The sequence below is a fragment of the Pituophis catenifer genome, unplaced genomic scaffold, assembly GCF_029215685.1.
Source record: "Pituophis catenifer annectens isolate HBS135680 unplaced genomic scaffold, rPitCat1.0.hap2 SCAF_15, whole genome shotgun sequence".
In the NCBI taxonomy this organism is placed as follows: domain Eukaryota; kingdom Metazoa; phylum Chordata; class Lepidosauria; order Squamata; family Colubridae; genus Pituophis; species Pituophis catenifer.
Window position 1 is genome coordinate 20,517,169 of NW_027256895.1, and position 19,291 is coordinate 20,536,459.

The window sequence follows — 19,291 nt, forward strand, 5'->3', positions numbered from 1 at the left end:
TATTACCGTTTGCAGAAGTGGCTTATAATAATGCAGTACACAGTAGTACTGGGTTGACTCCTTTTCAAATAACTACGGGCATGGATTTTGTGCCAATGCCTGAGTTACTACAGAGCCACCCATTTGCATGTCCCTAACAGAATGGATGACCTCATTAAAAAAGGGTTGGGAGAATACTAAGAAAGCTTTAGCTGAATCAGCGGAAAAATATAAGGCCCAGGCCAACAAACGCCGGTCTCTCCAACCACCTTTCCGAATAGGAGATAAGGTATATTTGTCAACCAAATACCTAAGATTGAGGTTACCTAGCAAGAAGTTTGGACCCAAATTCATAGGTCCCTTCCCTATAGTGAAAGTGATTAACCCAGTGACTGTCCAACTTAGCCTCCCTCACATATTAGGGAAAGTGCACCCAGTTTTTCACAGTAGCTTATTCAAACCAGCAAGAGGAACTAACTTAAGGCCCTCACCAGCTGCTTCCCCCCACTCCTTTGGTAGTACAAGGGAAGACTCATTATGAAGTTAAGAAGATCTTTGACTCTAGACTATACAGGGGTCGGTTACAGTATTTGGTACACTGGAAAGGGTACCCATTGTCTGAAGCTACTTGGGTGAAAAGTTGGGATGTGAATGCTGATACCCTAGTAAAGCAATTTCATGATAAATTCCCTGAGAAACCAAAGGGTCCTCCTGGAGGGGGGAGAGGGAGTTAAGAGGTTATGTACAAGGCGTTAACCCCATCTTTGTGTTTTGTCTTTTTTATTTTTCAGGGTGTGTTTTTTTCTGTGGGGGGGGGCGCCTGTCAGCTTTGGAAGCCATATTAGGCCGGAAGCTTTAATGCTGCCAACTTCTCATGTGTGGGAAAGTAGGAGGGGGGATTTAGTAGAGGGGTGTCTGTAGACATAATAGCATTCTTCCTGTCGGTCAAGGTCAGGGTGATCCTGCATCTGGAGAAGGAGTGGTCGGAGTGATGTCTCGATATGGGACGTTGATTGGAGCATGTGATCGACTGAGGACTGAGGGGATGGTTTTGGGGGTTTTGATTTACTGGGGGAAAACCCGGACCTCTCAGATTCGGGTTTTCACAGATGTGCCAGTTTACCTATTCTAGTAAATAGAACTTTGAAAAATGCTTGCGTCAGAGTTTTTACTTGGAGTTGGGTTTTTTTCTGGAATGCTGACAACAATTTTATTGAAGCATTTGCAAAGGTTGGTGGATCTTGATACAGGTAAGAGACCACACCTGGTTACAGATCTCATCTTATTTTATACATACCTATCACCAGCCGCTTGTCCATCCTTCCCAGGCCCAGTTGATAGGCCCAAGTTAGTCACATGCTAACAGTCCGCCTATAATTTATTATACCTACATGTCTAAAGTTAATTAAGCCCATACTGAGCACTCAGCCCCTTCTTGTTTTTCTGTACTATGCAGTGCCTGGCACATACCAGAAGCCAGAAGCCATACATACATTCCTTACCAGAGTTCACACATCAGACAAAGATGGCTGTGCCTTAGATATGTAGTAGTGTGGCTATACTTTAAAATACTAACTCTAGGCAATTTGAACAAAGAATAAACCTTATATAAATTGTATAATATGTCATTCATAAACTATATGCTAGTCTACATTATGGAAAATTACAACTTATTCTCACAGTAGATATCAGATTACTCTTTCAAAAAGAAGAAGAAAATGTTGGAAAATGACTTCTGTATGACACTTGCAAAATGTCAGAAAATTGGTTAGGCTGAATACAAGCAATCTTGATTCCTCTGTTTTATTGGTATGGAAGGAAATTGTCACTTTAATGGGCAAGAGTAGAATCTAAAATTCCTGGCATATGAGAACAGTAAGAGACCAGAGGGAGAAACACAGTGATCCTAAGAGTTTTCAAACCATGTGGAACCATTCTGAATATTTTCTTGCCAAATGCTGGCATAGGATTTTTGCACCCTGTATTGATAAATACAAATCCTGGGAGGCTAGAAGTTATGGGACTTGTGATCCTGATTCATCAAGGCTTTCCTTCTTTGGGGAAGCCTGCTGTAGTACATATTACAGAAGAAAACTTTATCACTGCCCTGGATTTCATGGTCAAATATTCCACATTTCCAAGTCAGAAAAATGCAGAGGAGACACCATCCTTAGGAAATCTTTCAGAATTTAGGTATCGGGCTCCTTGGGGCCTGGGGAAAGTTTTAATTAATTTGGTGGCTCCACATGCTCAAATGATCCAAGACAACATAAAAGCATTTGAAAACCAGCAGTTCTGGAGATCTCTGGGAATCAACCAGGGGTGAAATCCAGCAGGTTCTGACAGGTTCTGGAGAACCAGTAGCGGAAATTTTGAGCAATTTGGAGCACCAGCAAATACCACCTCTGGCTGGCCCCAGAGTGGGGAGGGAATGGGGATTTTGCAGTATCCTTCCCCTGCCACACCCAACAAGCCACGCCCACCAAGCCACACCACACCATGCCCACCAAGCCACGCCCACAGAACCGGTAGTAAAAAAAATTGGATTTCACCACTGGGATCAACACATTTGATTCAAAAATGGGCAACAAATGAATATTGCTATAAGTGCATTGTAAGCCGCCCTGAGTCTTCGGAGAAGAGCGGCATATAAATTGAACTAATAAATAAATAAATAAATAAATAAATAAATAAATAAATAAATAAATAAATGTTCTGGTAAAATCACAAGGGTTTTTGTCTGAATTTGTCAGAAATTGTATAGGGTTCTCTGCTTGAGCAGGAGGTTGGACTAGAAGACCTCCAAGGTCCTTCCAACTCTGTTATTCTGTTTGTTGTCTGTCTGGTTTGGTTTTAGTACTCCCCAGGAGTTTTGGATTGATTGGGGTTTATTTTTCTTCCAGGTCCTTGCGCTGCATTTGGCCAGTCGTTCTCTCTGTCACCTAGGATGAGTAACTGCAGCAGTCGCGCCCTGACCCTGCTGTCTAGTGTTTTTGGAGCGTGCGGGCTGCTCCTGGTGGGCATTGCTGTCAGTACTGACTATTGGCTATTCATGGAGGAAGGGATTGTATTTCCGCAAAACCAGACCACGGAAATAGTCATGGCACTCCATGCTGGCCTCTGGAGGGTTTGCTTCTTTGCAGGTAAGGGTCCGAGGACTCTCCTCCAATGCTGCTTTCATTTATGAATCTTGGGACCATATCTTAGGACCAATCTTAGTATCTCCATCTTAGGACCTCAGGACTAAACCAGACTCAAGCTTCCTCATTTCCTAAATTCCTCTATATTCTTCAGATCATATCAGATGCAAGCAACCAGAGCCACTCAAGAATAACGAGAATCAGTAACTTTATTGTCTACCATCTATGTTACAAGAATCTCACCAGACTGCTTCTCTTGGGAACAACCAGATAAGGCTTCATGGATCTTGAGGGAGGTCTACCTTATGCTGCTTGTGGCTGCAGAAAGACTCCAAGCTAGGCCCTTGCTTGATCCCTCCTTCCAGCCTAGCTGGTAATTTCTCAACAGATCAACGTTTGATAGCTAGAGTAGCAAAATAATGCCTTTAGTGAAGGGCAAAATTGATATTTGGGTAAATTCTAGTCAACTTAATTCTGGTTGATTACATGCAAAGTTGAAATCACCGGGCAATGTGGAAACTCAAGAAATTGAGTTCTTCCCAGAAAGTCTGGAGTGGTCTGCAGTTCAGCTCTTGACAAGGTTCTTCAGAGAGCTGTCATTCACTTAGATGTGGCTAAAAACTTGGCTCTGAATTCCAAGCTATGCTAATCAGGCTGGGGAGGCAGGGCAGAGTTGACCTTAGGAGTATGTTATCTCCAAGTGAGGAGAATTCATTAAGGGACTTGTAATGAGAAGGTCTTCCTGTCTTCTTTTCATCGAATAATGCTAGAAATATTGCAAATACTGCATTTACAAATACTGCATTTGTTTAAATTACACAATTCAACTATCCACCCATGCACATTTAGCTATCTTGTCTTTCCTATGCAATGATATCACCCTTTATTCCTGCCTCTAAGCCAGGGATTGTTACCATTTTTGTGCCATAGATCCCTTTGACAGTCTGGGGAAAGCTGCAGACCCCTCTCCAAAAAATACATTTAAATTGGTGTCTCTCAATCTCAGCAACTTTAAGATGCGTGAATTCCCAGAATTCCCCATCCAACTGGCTGAAACGTTCTGAGTGTTGAACTCCACACATCTTAACATAGCTGAGATTGAGAAACATTGATTTAGACACATAAAATAGCATGCATAGAGGTAGTCCTTGATTTACAACCATTTGTTTAGTGACCGTTCAAAGTTACAGTGGCACTGAAAAAAAGTGACTTATGACCAGTTTTCACACTTGCAACCATTGCAGCCCATGGTCACATGATCATGTGTATTTATGACAGTTGCATGGTCCCGTGGTCACATCATCACCATTTGTAACCTTCCCAGCCAGCTTCCAACAAGCAGTCAATGGGGGAAGCCAGATTCACTTAACAGCTGCATGATTCTCTTAACAATTGCAGTGATTAGTTTAACAATTGTGGCAAAAAGGTCGTAAAATGGGGCAAAATTCACTTAACAACTGCCTTGCTCAGCAGCAGAATTTTTGGGCTCAATTGTGGCTGTAAATCAAGGACTACCTATACTAGGAACTCTGTGACCCACTGGGTCATCCTTTCAGAAGTATTTCCTTACCAGATTCTTCAGAGTTTTTAACAATGACAGAATTTCTAAGGCACTGCCTTCATTGGAAATGCATTCAGAGATGTGTCTGTCTTGAAAAAACCCCTGTTGAACTGTATAGCACAATCAAACATCAGCACAGAAAATGTTTTGTGACATTTTGTGTTACACCATAAACTGTTTTATGATGATTTTTGTGTCATAAAATGTTTTATAAAATTTGCCAAATGGGATTTCATATACTCCTTGATTTTCTAACTCAATTTTGTCTTTGGGGAGACAAAATTGAAAATCCTAGATTTTCATATACTCCTAGAAAATCAAGGAGTATATGAAATCCCATGCACCGCCTGCCCCACCACATACATCGGACAAACCAACAGAAGAATAAGTGCACGCATTGAAGAACACAAGAACTCAGTCAGAAAAGAGGAACCAACTTCTTCCCTGGTCCAACACCTTAAAGCCGCAGGACATGATATTGACTTTAAAAAGACCAGAACTATCGCCAAAACTGAACACTTTAACAACAGAATAATCAGAGAAGCCATCGAGATAGAAAAACGCCCACACAGCATGAATAAACGAGATGATACCTCCCACCTACCAGCCATTTGGAAACCCGCCCTCATTGACAAACGAGTCCCTAACACAAAGAATGACACCAGACCCACACTCACGAAAACCACACAGGATGTCACCACCACACATCCACGCAAAAAGCAAACCCACACTGATGAGGCACGACCACAAACCAGAAGCCAGACCACAGCTGCATCAGCCACTTTAAACCCCTCCAATCCATACATGAAGCAAACTGACACCCACCATGAAGATGTGGCATGACCACAAACGCGAAGCCAAACAACAGCAACACAGCTCACCAGCTCAAATCCCCCTGCAACTCAGACTAACCCGAGCACAACCAAGCCCCCACCCAAACAGAACACACCCCCATCCAATCAGAGCACAACCAACCCCCCATCCAATCAGAGCACAGACAAACCCCCAACCAATCAGAACACACCTCCACCCAATCAGAACACAGCCAAGCTCCCACCCAATCAGTTCACACCCCCACTGGCAGTTAAAAGGAAGAAACAGCTGCGATCACACATTGCTCCTAGAAGCACGAAGCCGAAAACACCAGCCTGAAGATGACGAATGAGACTTCGTCAAAACGTCGCCAAGACACTTCCAATTTTACGCGGGAGAAAACCCGAATAACCAAAGACCTACATACAAACACCCGCGAAAACCTCAGAAAACATATGTATGTATGTATGTATGTATGTATGTATGCATGGACATGCACACGCACACACACATACCAGTAATTTAAAACAATTTTATGGCACATAATCAATGTTACTGGTAATGACAATATGCCTTTATTACATCTAAGGTGGGGGGGGGGGTGGAACAGTGCAATAAAGAGGTGCACATCAGAGACATTTCTTTATTTGTTTTCTTGTTAGATTGTTATCCTGGAGCTCAAAGTCCTGTGCTCTTTAGTTCCTCCTTCTCTTTTGCTCCATGACAATATTCCTATGAGGTGGTGGGGCCACTGAGGAAGAGTGAGTGGCCCAATGTCACCCACTGAACTTTCATGGTTGGAAGTAGAACTTGAATCTGAGTTTCCAGTGCTGGTTCAACATCTGAACTACTAGATCTCATGAACAGAGCAGTGTGTATGCTCCTTTGGAATGTGGGACTTTGGCTACTTGTTCCTTGACTCAGGAGCCCTTCTTGGTGGCCTTTCCTGTGGCATGCTAGTAGAAGGGGCGGGTTAACTGGCTGAACGAGCTGCCAGGAAGCTGTTGAAGTGATGTAGGAGGAGTGGCAGAACCTGTGGGGGAGGAGTTAAAAGAGAGATCAATCTAGAATCCCCACGTAACTACCGTTAGTGAACTAAGCCCAACCTTCCTTGAATTCTATTGACCCTAACCCAAACAGATATTAACAGTTAGTTGAGAAGATTCTTGTGCGTAGGCATAATTAGCAATAAATCAGTTCAATTAGACCTTCATGAGAGGATCTGTGAGGAGATGTTCTTTCATGGCACTCACTAAAAAGGATCCCCACTTGTCTCCACCCACCTCCCCTTTTGCTCTCCTATCCCTAGAGGTGGTGAACATATTGGTTAATTTTTATCCCGAAATAAAGTAGTAAAAGAAACGAGTTACATCTCTTCCAGGATGGCTCTTGGGCCCTCAGGACCATATCCATGTGATGTTCTGGACAGCAGAACAAAAACTTGACTGCCTTCTTTCTAGTCTAGCTTAGGGCTTTGGAAATGGTCAGAGGCATCCTACTTGGTACTAGCTCTGAGCTGACTTGTTTAACAGAAGTGGCTTGTTTGAATGGAAATATATATGACTACATAGTAATTTGACCCCTTCATGGATTACTGCCTTGTCGTGGCGAAGGGGCTTGCATAGCTCAATGAAGCTATGAGCTATGCCGTGCAGGGCCACCCAAGAGGGACAGGTCATAGCAGAGAGCTCTGACAAAACGTGATCCACTGGAGAAGGAAATGGCAACCCACTCCAGTATCTTTGCCATGAAAACCCCATGGACAGTACCAAAAGGCAAAAAGATATGATGCTGGAAGATGAGCCCCTCAGGTCAGAAGGAGTCCAATTTGCTATTGGGGAAGAGCAGAGGGTTAGTACTAGTAGTGCCAGAAAGAGTGAAGTGACTGGCCCAAAGCTGAAATGACGCTCAGCTGTGGGTGTATCTGGTGGTGAAAGGAAAGTCTGATGCTGTAAAGATCTATTCTCCATAGGAACTTGGAATGTAACATCCATGAATCAAGGCAAGCTGGATGTGGTCAAACAAGAGATGACAAGACTGAAAATTGACATTTTAGGAATCAGTGACAGAATGATCTCATTTCGAATCCAAGGCAAACCATTCAACATCACAGTAGTCCAAATCTATGCCCCAACCACTAGTGCTAAAGAGGATGAAATTGACCACTTCTCGGCCTGGCTAAGCCAAGCCTGTGCGGATACACAAAAAAGCCAGGATCCAACTATGTGTTTGTGATGCAGAGCTTTATTGCTGCTACAAGCCCAGACCTCAGCCCATGCTGAGTGTTAGGAAATAGCTATTGTCTAACTGGTTGGGTTGGCAATATACACTGATCAAAAAAATAAAGGGAACACTTAAACAACATAATGTAACTCCAAGTCAATCACACTTCTGTGAAATCAAACTGTCCACTTAGGTAGCAACACTCATTGACAATCAGTTTCACATGCTGTTGTGCAAATGGAATAGACAACAGGTGGAAAGCATAGGCAGTTAGCAAGACATCCCCAATAAAGGAGTGGTTCTGCAGGTGGTGACCACAGACCACTTCTCAGTTCCTATGCTTTCTGGCTGATGGTTTGGTCACTTTTGAATGCTGGCGGTGCTGTCACTCTAGTGGTAGCATGAGACGGAGTCTACAACCCACACAAGTGGCTCAGGTAGTGCAGCTCATCTAGGATGGCACATCAATGCGAGCTGTGGCAAGAAGGTTTGCTGTGTCTGTCAGCGTAGTGTCCAGAGCATGGAGGCGCTACCAGGAGACAGGCCAGTACATCAGGGGACGTGGAGGAGGCCGTAGGAGGGCAACAACCCAGCATCAGGACCGCTACCTCCGCCTTTGTGCAAGGAGGGACAGGAGGAGCACTGCCAGAGCCCTGCAAAATGACCTCCAGAGGGCCACAAATGTGCATGTGGCTGCTCAAACGGTCAGAAACAGACTCCATGAGGGTGGTATGAAGGCCCGACGTCCACAGGTGGGGGTTGTGCTTACAGCCCAACACTGTGCAGGACGTTTGGCATTTGCCAGAGAACACCAAGATTGGCAACTTCGCCACTGGCGCCCTGTGTTCTTCACAGATGAAAGCAGGTTCACACTGAGCACATGTGACAGACGTGACAGGGTCTGGAGACTCCGTGGAGAACGTTCTGCTGCCTGCAACATCCTCCAGCATGACCGGTTTGACAGTGGGTCAGTAATGGCGTGGGGTGGCATTTCTTTGGGGGGTCACACAGCCCTCCATGTGCTCGCCAGAGGTAGCCTGACTGCCATTAGGTACCAAGATGAAATCCTCAGACCCCTTGTGAGACCATATGCTGGTGCGGTTAGCCCTGGGTTCCTCCTAATGCACGCCAATGCTAGACCTCATGTGGCTGGAGTGTGTCAGCAGTTCCTGCAAGACGAAGGCATTGATGCTATGGACTGGCCTGCCCATTCCCCAGACCTGAATCCAATTGAGCACATCTGGGACATCATATCTCGCTCCATTCACCAATGCCACGTTGCACCACAGACTGTCCAGGAGTTGGGGGATGCTTTAGTCCAGGTGTGGGAGGAGATCCCTCAGGAGACCATCCGCCACCTCATCAGGAGCATGCCCAGGTATTGTAGGGAGGTCATACAGGCACGTGGAGGCCACACACACTACTGAGCCTCATTTTGACTTGTTTTAAGGACATTATGTCAAAGTTGGATCAGCCTGTAGTGTTTTTTTCCACTTTAATTTTGAGTGTAACTCCACATCCAGACCTCCATGGGTTGATAAATTTGATTTCCATTGATAATTTTTGTGTGATTTTGTTGTCAGCACATTCAACTACTGTATGTAATGAACAAAGTATTTACTAAGAATATTTCATTCATTCAGATCTAAGACGTCTTATTTTTGTGTTCCCTTTATTTTTTTGAGCAGTGTATATATAAACCATCAATGCATGTTTGCAGTCAAAAAGTAATGTATAGCTTTAAGACTGTAATGCTGTATTGCATCATACAGGATTCTGATTGGCTAGCTCTGTAGCCAATGTACTTAAGAGGAAGCTTGAATCATGGCTTATTGTTCTTATTACATTATTATTGCTACCTCTCCTCCTCTCTGCCTGTTCTCTCTGTATGATCACTGCTTGGTCATTGCTACTTGTTGTTTTCTACTGTTTTACTGATTGTTTTACTGATGTACCTGTTCCTGTTTGCAACTCCAAAAAGAACTGTTTTATTGCATATGACTACAACAACTGGTAAGAAGAATTTGTTCTTGGAATATCCCTGGATTGACAATTTAACTATCTTTATCTGTGTATGACATGGATTGTTTATCAGACTTTGCTTTACTTTTTCCTAAAAGTAAAAGAATATCACAACTCAGTGTGACTGTATTGACAGTGTTTATTCACAATCACTCTCAGCCGTTTTCTCATGTGCACACCCTTGCTACTCAAGGGTTACTCTGCGCATATTCCTTAACACCGAGCCAAAGTGTTATTCAAAGTCAGCGCTGAGAGCTTCCGCCTCTCAGCGACTTTTTAATGACTCGAGCCACCCCCCCCAGCAAGCTACCATCCGGTGCCCGAAACCCTCCCCCTCTCAGCTGTTTGGCGGTGTTTCAAATGGCCTGCCTGGTGCGGCTCTCCAATTCGCGTCGGATACACTGAGTTGTGTTTACTATTAGGAAATAGTAATAAGGCACAGTCCAATAAACAGTCCAGGTCATACACAGATAAAGCAGTAGATAGTAAAACAATAGTCCAGTGATAATCCAATAATAAAGTCTTCTTACCAGTCGTTGTAGTCATAAATAATAACAGTTCTTCTATATTTGCAAACAGTAGCAAACACAGCAAAGATATCAGCAAAGAGAAACAAACCATGTTTCTAGCTCCTTCTTAAGGACATTGGCTACAGAGCTAACCAATCAGGACACAGTATGATGCAATACAACAGTCTTAAAGCTATATTGATGGCTTAAATATTGCCAACCCAACAAATTAGAGTAATAATCATTTCCTAATATTCTCCCCTTTGGGTAGGACGATATATAATACCTTACATTCTTAAACCATAGTTTTCACAACATGCTTTGTGCTTAACTGCACCCTGAGCCTTTGTGAAATGATCTGCAATATTATGGGTTTTTTTTTTGTTTTTTTTAAATTTTGATTTATATGCTGTCCTTCTCCGGAGACTCAGGGCAGCTTACAAGGCGTTAAGCAATAGCCTTCATACTTTTGTATATTTTTATACAAAGTCAGCTTATTGCCCCCACAAACTGGCTCCTCGTTTTACCTACCTTAGAAAGGATGGAAGGCTGAGTCAACCTTGAGCCTGGTGAGAATTGAACTCGCAGTAATTGCAGGCAGCTGGAAGCTAAATACTACCTTTAACAGTAGCATTAGTCTGCTGCGCCACTCATGTTCAGTCATGCAGTACTCCAACTGAATCAATTTACTTTTTACACCCTGTCTAACGTTTAAATATCGCAAATCAGTATGCTTAGACCGTGTTCTTACAGCTAAATTAGTAGCCATATTGATTGCAGATTGATTATCTTCGTAAACTATAAACGGATCATTCACATTTAATCCTATATCAATTAACAATTGTTTATAATATACTAATTCCGTACACATCAAGGATAAACATGAAAATTCAGCTTCCATAGTTGATAAACTAATATGCTTTTGCCTAATTGATTTCCATCCTATCAAAACATTACCCAACATTATCACTATACCTGATGTTGATTTACAAATAGGTAAATCAGTTGCAAAACTTGCATCAAAATATGCCGTTAAAACTAGGTCACTACTAGGCTCCAAATATAACGAATAATAAATCGTTTGCTTCAGATATCTAAGTATTCGCTTAGCAGCTTGCCAGTGCTGTTCAGTAGGTTCAGCATTATATCTAGCCAGTTGGTTCACACTATAAGATATATCTGGCCTAGACCAATTACTTAAATATGATAGACTGCCTATTAAGGATTGATATATTTCCTTATTGAATACAGTACTTTGTATATTACTTTGTTTAAAATCCTGACTCATTGGTGTTTTTGCAGACTTACAGAGTTCCATATTATAATGTTTAAGCAATTGGTTAATTTTCTTGGCTTGCGAAATTTTGTAACCTTTACTAGTTTTAACTATATCAAGACCAAGATAATGCTTAATTTCTCCCAAATTCCTAATTCTGAACTTATTTTGTAACATAGAAACAATTTCGGTTGCTTCATGTTCAGATTTTGTTATAAGTGCTATGTCATCAGTAAATAGCAACAATAAAGAAATTAAACCATCTTTCTCTTTCTTGAATAAACATGGATCAGCTATACTAGCTACAAAACCCATATCAACCAACTCATTAACAATACATTTGTTCCACTTATAACCTGATTGCTTTAAGCCATAAAGACTTTTCTTCAGTCTCCAACAATCAGTCTTCCCATCAGTATTCAAACCTAGTGGCTTCTTCATATAGATCGTATGTTGGAATGGCGCATGCAGATATGCAGTTTCAACATCCATATGATTTATCCTATAACTATTCTTAGCTGCCCATACTAATGCTGCTCTCAAAGTAGTCGCCCTCAGACTAGGTGCAAACACCTAGTCATAGTCCTTATCTGACTGAGCAAATCCTTGAGCAACTAATCTTGCCTTATGGGTAACAGTCCCATCTACACCAGTTTTTAATTTATAAACCCACTTGCAACCAATTGCATGCTCACCTGGTGGTAACCTAACATTCTCATAAACATCTAATTCCTTCAATGATGTCAGCTCTTTGTCCATTGCTTTCTTCCAAACTATCTGATCCTTTTCAGGATACAGTTTAATTTCATTAAAGTTAGATGGCTCTATGTTCACCTGACATATAACACTTGCTTGATATCTATCAGGTGGACGTGTCTCTCGAGTTGAACGTCTAGTTAACTCAGTGTAGGTATTTCCTCTTCTACCTCCCCTATAACCTCCTCCTCCTTTACAGTAATTGAAGGTTTCTCAACTATCTCATTATCAGGGTTATCAGCAAATACTTGAGTATCCACAATAACACTATCATTCCCCTTGTCGGATTCCTGCTCAAGCTTACTCCAACCAACATGCTCCAGGAATTTAGCACTAGCACTGCAGTACACACTAGTGGTACCTGGCACCCAAAATCTATATGACCTGTGGTTGGATTCATAACCAACAAAAAACAGCTTCTTTGCTCTATGTTGCCCCTTTTGCCTCAATTGCGAAGGAATATGAACCCATGCTGGGGCTCCAAATGTATGCAAATAGCTTAATTCTGGTCTTCTTCCATGCCAACGTGTGAATGGTAATTCACCAGTTGTTGAATTAGCTACGTTGTTCAAGACATGGTTAGCACACAATATTGCCTCACCCCAAAGTGTCTCAGGCAAACCAGAATCAGATAACATGGTTTGAGCCATAGCCTGCAATATTTGCCCTCTGCGTTCAATATACGCATTACGTTGCGGTCTATAAGGGGCAGAACGCTTGTGTTCAATGCCAGCTTTCTGTAACATAGTTTGAAACCTGTTATTGGTAAACTCAGTACCATTGTCAGTTGCCAGGCAAAGAACCTTGTGTTTCTTTTTCCTCTCAGAAAACCTCAGCCAGTTTGAAAAATGCTGGAATGTTTCTGCTTTGGTTTTCATAAGGTAACAGAAACCATAACGGGAAAAATGGTCTATTATGCTCAATATATAACAGGCTCCTCCTAAACTAGATTTTTTAGGACCAATGATATCTGCAAACACTACCTCTAAAGGTTCATTGGTTGTAAACCCATTAACTCTGCAGGAGTTACCTTACTCTTTTCTTGACTGCAAGCATTGCAGTTTAAATATTTTTTACAAGGTTTTAATTTTATCCCATCAGATAATTCCACAGTTTTCTTTAACATTTTAAAGTTTACATGTCCCAAACGCCTATGAAGCAAGTGAATGCATTCATCATGTGGCTTCGTATTATCGTAAACTGAGTTAGCATTAGCCATGATTAATGGATCATCATTCAGAACAAGCAAATCATTCTCTAACTTTGCAGTAACACTTGTACCATCTTTTTCTATCAAACATTTATCTCCCCTAAATGTTACGACAAACCCAGCTTTTAACAATGCTTTCACAGATAGCAAGTTAAATTTTAGTTTAGGTACATACAACATAGGTAAATGCTCATTTATACATGAACAATATGCAGTACCTTCTCCAGATACTTTCATTTTCCATCCATTTGCTAATGATACATGTTGTTTACTCTTAGTCATGTTAACAAACCTCTCTCTACTATTAGTTATAGACTGCGATGCTCCACTGTCAACTACCCACAAATCATGGTTTACAGTTGTAGTTGAGCTGGATATAGCTAAACTAACATCCTTTTTAGTTCTCTGTTGACTACCAGTATTCAGTTTCTTGCCCTTTTTACAGAATCTTGCTACTGTATATGACCCTTAGCCCCACAAGATAAACATTTTCTAACAGTATAGGCAGTTGAAGACAGGTTTTCTTCCTGTGGTTGTCTCTTTCTCAGTTGGTCTTTATCTTGCCTTCTTCTGGACTCTTCTAACAATCTCCCGGTTATGCCAGTCAATGTCAGTTCATCTCTGGTCAGGACATCCAGTGAAGACACATAATCATCATAACTTTCATCCAAAGAGGAAAGAATGATATAAACCTGATGAAGCTCTGAGAAAATCAGCTCCTTTTCATGTAGCTTGTTGAGGGTAAAACTGCCCTCTGCAAAGTAGTGCAACGGACCAGACAGCGAATAGATACGATGCTTAGCAAAACACACAGATAGTCACAGACTCTGAACGTTTAAAGAAAAATAAACAGTCTTTACTTGTAGTATAAAAACAAACTTGGCTTCTCAAAACAACTTCTTCAAACAATCACGGTTTAACACAAAACATAGTTTGCTTACAATTCCAGTTCTCTTCAAACACAGACACAGTTCCTTCAAGCAGTTCAACCTTCTAATAGCAGGAGCAGGAGCAGGAGCAGGAGAGGAAGTGAATGAACTTCCTGCCTTCCTTGATATGTCTGCTTAGCACAGCCAATTAGTCATCTTTGTAGCAGTTAAAGTTACAGAACATAGTTTTCTATATATTATATACCCAACCGTAGGATAAGCATCCAACATTCTCCCCTTTGGGTAGACTAATATATTTACAATCTTAAACCATACTGTTCACATGTATCTATATGTTTCTTACTTCCCTGTGCTTTTGTGAAATGATCAGCCACATTGTCCTCTGATGCACTATATACAAGTTCTATCATCTTGTTCATTATACATTCTCTTACATTGAGATACCGAAGATCTGTATGTTTTGTTCTAGTCTTTACAGCTATATTTGTCGCCATTTTTATCGCTGGCTCATTATCTTCGTATACTATTATAGGATCTTGTATATCTATTCCTAAATCTAGCATCAGCTGCTTAATACTGATCAAATCCGTACATAACAAAGATAAACAAGAAAACTCTGCTTCCATTGTAGACATACTTAAATGCTTCTGTCTTATTGAATGCCACCATATCAAAGATTTCCCCAGAAATACAGCGATTCCTGAGGTTGATTTTCTTGTATTCACATCTGTTGCGAAACTAGCATCTGCATAAGCGGTTACATGCAATTCTTCTGATGGTTGTAGATACAATGCATGATGCATGGTATATTTCAGATATCTAAGAATACGTTTTGCTCCTTGCCAGTGTCTTTCTGTAGGTTCCGTGTTGAATCTAGCTAATTGGTTCACACTATAAGAAATATCGGGTCTAGACCAATTGCTAATGTATGATAAACTGCCAATCAACGACTGGTATATCCCTTTATCAAACAATGGACTTTGCACATCAGTGTTGCAATAATCCTGAACCATAGGTGTCTTTGATGGTTTACACAATTCCATTCTGAACTGTTTTAATAGATTATTAATTTTATCAGTTTGGGATAATTTAAATCCTCCCCTAGTTTTTTCGATCCTTACACCTAGGTATTGTTGTATCTCCCCTAGATTTTTAATCCTGACATGAGCTTTTAATTCATCAACAATCCTGTTGGCCTCTTGCTCATTCTTTGTAATCAGAGCTATATCGTCCGTAAAAAGAAGTAATAATGATACTATACCATCTCTTTCCATTTTAAATAAACATGGATCTGCTAATCCTGCCTTAAATCCAATATTCTTCAGTGTTTTTACAATGCACTGGTTCCATTCATAACCTGACTGTTTTAACCCATACAGACTTTTCTTTAATAACCAACAGTCAGCCTTCCCATTTTCCTCAATTCCTGAGGGTTTCTTTAAATAAATTTCATGCTGTAATGGTGCATGCAGATATGCAGTCTCTACATCTAAATGATTAACGATATATTTATTGTTGTTGGATGCTTATCCTACGGTTGGGTAGATAATATATAGAAAACTATGTTCTGTAACTTTAACTGCTACAAAGATGACTAATTGGCTGTGCTAAGCAGACATAAAAGGAAGGCAGGAAGTTCGTTCACTTCCTCTCCTGCTCCTGCTATTAGAAGGTTGAACTGCTTGAAGGAACTGTGTCTGTGTTTGAAGAGAACTGGAATTGTAAGCAAACTATGTTTTGTGTTAAACCGTGATTGTTTGAAGAAGTTGTTTTGAGAAGCCAAGTTTGTTTTTATACTACAAGTAAAGACTGTTTATTTTTCTTTAAACGTTCAGAGTCTGTGACTATCTGTGTGTTTTGCTAAGCATCGTATCTATTCGCTGTCTGGTCCGTTGCACTACTTTGCAGAGGGCAGTTTTACCCTCAACACTGGTTATGGGCCCAGTGCCAGAGTGTGTGTACCAGTTACAGCAATAAGAGAGTTGCGACACACATTATTGCTCCAGACGTTCTGATACGTATTTAAATATCCTGGTGAGGATGGCACAAGGTCAAGCTCCCAACTTATCGCTGGTTACCCGGCTGGATGGCACCAACTACAAATCCTGGTCCACCAAGTGCAGTCTCCTGTTGCGCAAAGAAGGGCTATGGGATGTAGTGCAGAATCCACCAGATGTGACCTCCTGGAATGCTGACGATGCTGAGGATGCCAGGAAGATAGCCGAGTTCCAGAGGAGGAATGAAAGTGCATTGTGTATTATTGGTTTGTCTCTAGACGATACCCAGCTTGTTCATATCGAGGGTGAACAGTCTGCTGCAAAATGCTGGGGAAATTTGAAACGTCTTTATGTTTGTGACACTGTAGGGGCACAAATTAACATTACACGAAAGTTGTTTCGCACACGACTCCTTAAGGGTGGTGACATGTTAACACACCTGAATTGCATAAAAAGTATTTTTCAAGAGCTGCATAAGAAGGAGGTGTTTTTTTCGGAGCAACAACAGGCTTATATACTGTTATCATCGCTAGATGAAAGCTACGACGACGTAGTAACATCATTTGAAGTTCTCACACAGCAGGAACTAACTTTGGCCAATGTAACCTCACGACTACTAGAAGAGGCCAGAAGGAGAGAAGAAAGAAAACAACTAACGGAAGAACCTGAGTTGATTAATGTAAATGTAAAGGCAAATAACCATGTATATGCTGTAAAACATTGTTTTAATTGTGGCAAGAAGGGTCATATAGCCAAGTTTTGCAGAAGGCTGAAACCAAAAATTATGGTTAATGATAAAAAACAATGTAATGTAGCTATGTCTGATAAGAAATCGGTTAATCACAATTCGTGGGTTATTGATAGCGGGGCGTCGCTATGCATTGTCAGAACACAAAACTATTTTGTGAAAATGTTGCCTAGTAATAATAAGGTTTCTTTAGCAAATGGGTGGAAGCTAAAGGCATGTGGTGAGGGAATGGCAATATGTCCATATGTAAAAGAAAAAATGCATATGTTATATGTTCCAAACCTAAACTTTAATTTGATTTCGGTTAGAGTATTGGTTAAGCTAGGATATACAGTAACGTTTAGAACCAATGATTGTTTAATTGAAAAAGGTGAAACCAAGATTATTGGAAAACTGAAAGATGGTTTATATGTATTATCTAGTAACCATGTTACAAATACTGTATACTCAAATGTCAAACCACATGATGAATGTGTTCACTTGCTTCACAGGCGTATGGGGCATATCAGTTTTAAGATGTTACAGAAAACTGTAAAATTAGTTGATGGGTTGAAGCTGAAACCATGTAACCAGTATTTAAATTGCAATATTTGTAATCAGCAGAAAAGTAGAACAATCCCTGCTAATAGGTTTGACGGGTTTAAAACAAAGAGACCACTGGAAGTGGTATTTGCTGATTTAATAGGGCCAATGAAGGCTAGTTTAGGGGGTGCTTGCTATGTTCTCAGTATAGTTGACCATTATTCCAGGTATGGTTTTTTGCTACCAATTGAAGTCTAAGGTAGATACTTTTCGGTATTTTGTTCAATGGATTAAGTTTGTGGAGAGAAAAACAAATCAAAAAATAGTTACCATTGTAACTGACAATGGTACTGAGTTTGTCAACACAAGGTTTAAATCAATGTTAGCTAATGCTGGTATAAAACACAAATGTTCAGCTCCATATCGGCCACAGCATAACTCATATGTTGAAAGGAGCGGACAAACTCTACAAGCAATGATGAGATCAATGTTAGCTGATGCAGGTTTACTGGCTAATTTATGGGGAGAAGCCATTATGTGTACAAATACACTCTTAAACAACACCATAAATACAACCACTAACAAAATTCCATATACCGTATGGCATGGAAGGAAGCCAGATTTGAGCTACATACACACATTTGGATCACCTGCATGGGTACATACTCCAGCGCAGTTAAGGCGTAAGGGCCAGAGTAGGGCACAACAATTAATATTTGTTGGTTATAATTCAATCCACAGGTCCTACAGATTTTGGGTAAAAGGAACAGCAACGGTAGTTAACAGTGCAAATGCCAGGTTTATGGAGCATGTAGGGTGGAATAAATTAGGTACTGAAAATGAGGTTATCATTGAAACTCAGACTGAAGCTACCAATGAAATGCCAGATATCCAGAGCGAAGAGGTAGAGAAAGACGTAATACAGGAAGAGGTTAAGGTGGAGAGGCAATCTGTAAGTCCTGAACTCCCAAGAAGGTGGAGTAGAGTAACAAGACCACCTGATAGGTATCAGGCAACTACAGTCTATCAAGTAAATAAAGTCCCTACTACATTTAATGAGTTGACCACATTTCCACCTGAAGACCAGAAAGTGTGGAGAGGTGCAATGACTAAAGAACTACAATCTTTGCAGAATTTGCAAGTGTAAACTTGTAAAGTTCCTTTCATAAACTCCAAATGAGCTAACATATCTGCACCTTTCAGAAGATGAGCTCTAAACAGTTTACGTGTAAGATGTATGTGTGCACCCACACTATCACGAACATAAATCCTCTTCAGAGTGTCCCAACACTTGGCAGCAGACTCACCACAAATATGGACTAGCTGCTGGTCACTTAGTGTCAGTCCGATTATACAAAGAGCCCTTTCATTATCCTGGTTAAATTTGGCTATTTTCTTTGCATCTTCATCATCTGCTGGATCCCAAGCAGTTACATCCGGTGGATCATGAACTACAGCCCATAGTCCTTCTTTATGCAGAAGTAGACTGCACTTCATAGACCAGGAAACGTAGTTTGTTCCATCCAACTGGGTTATCAGACATAGTGGCTGACTGTTCTTGTGCCATCTTCACTTGGACATTAAACCACAAAAACAGCTGTCTGAATATGGTACTGTGTATTCACACTAACTCTCAATATCCTGG

The 19,291-nt window shown here is 41.0% G+C and overlaps 1 protein-coding gene across 3 annotated transcripts in view; it reads left to right on the top strand.

Annotated features, from left to right (window-relative positions):
* Positions 1 to 19,291, top strand: part of CACNG7 (calcium voltage-gated channel auxiliary subunit gamma 7) — a 193,513-nt gene that overhangs the window by 49,082 nt on the left and 125,140 nt on the right. For all 3 annotated transcript variants that reach the window (XM_070954447.1, XM_070954444.1, XM_070954446.1), the window contains exon 2: positions 2,883 to 3,122. In XM_070954447.1, the coding sequence (XP_070810548.1) occupies positions 2,927 to 3,122 (196 nt within the window). In that variant the 5' untranslated portion in view covers positions 2,883 to 2,926. The remainder of the gene's footprint in view (positions 1 to 2,882; positions 3,123 to 19,291) is intronic.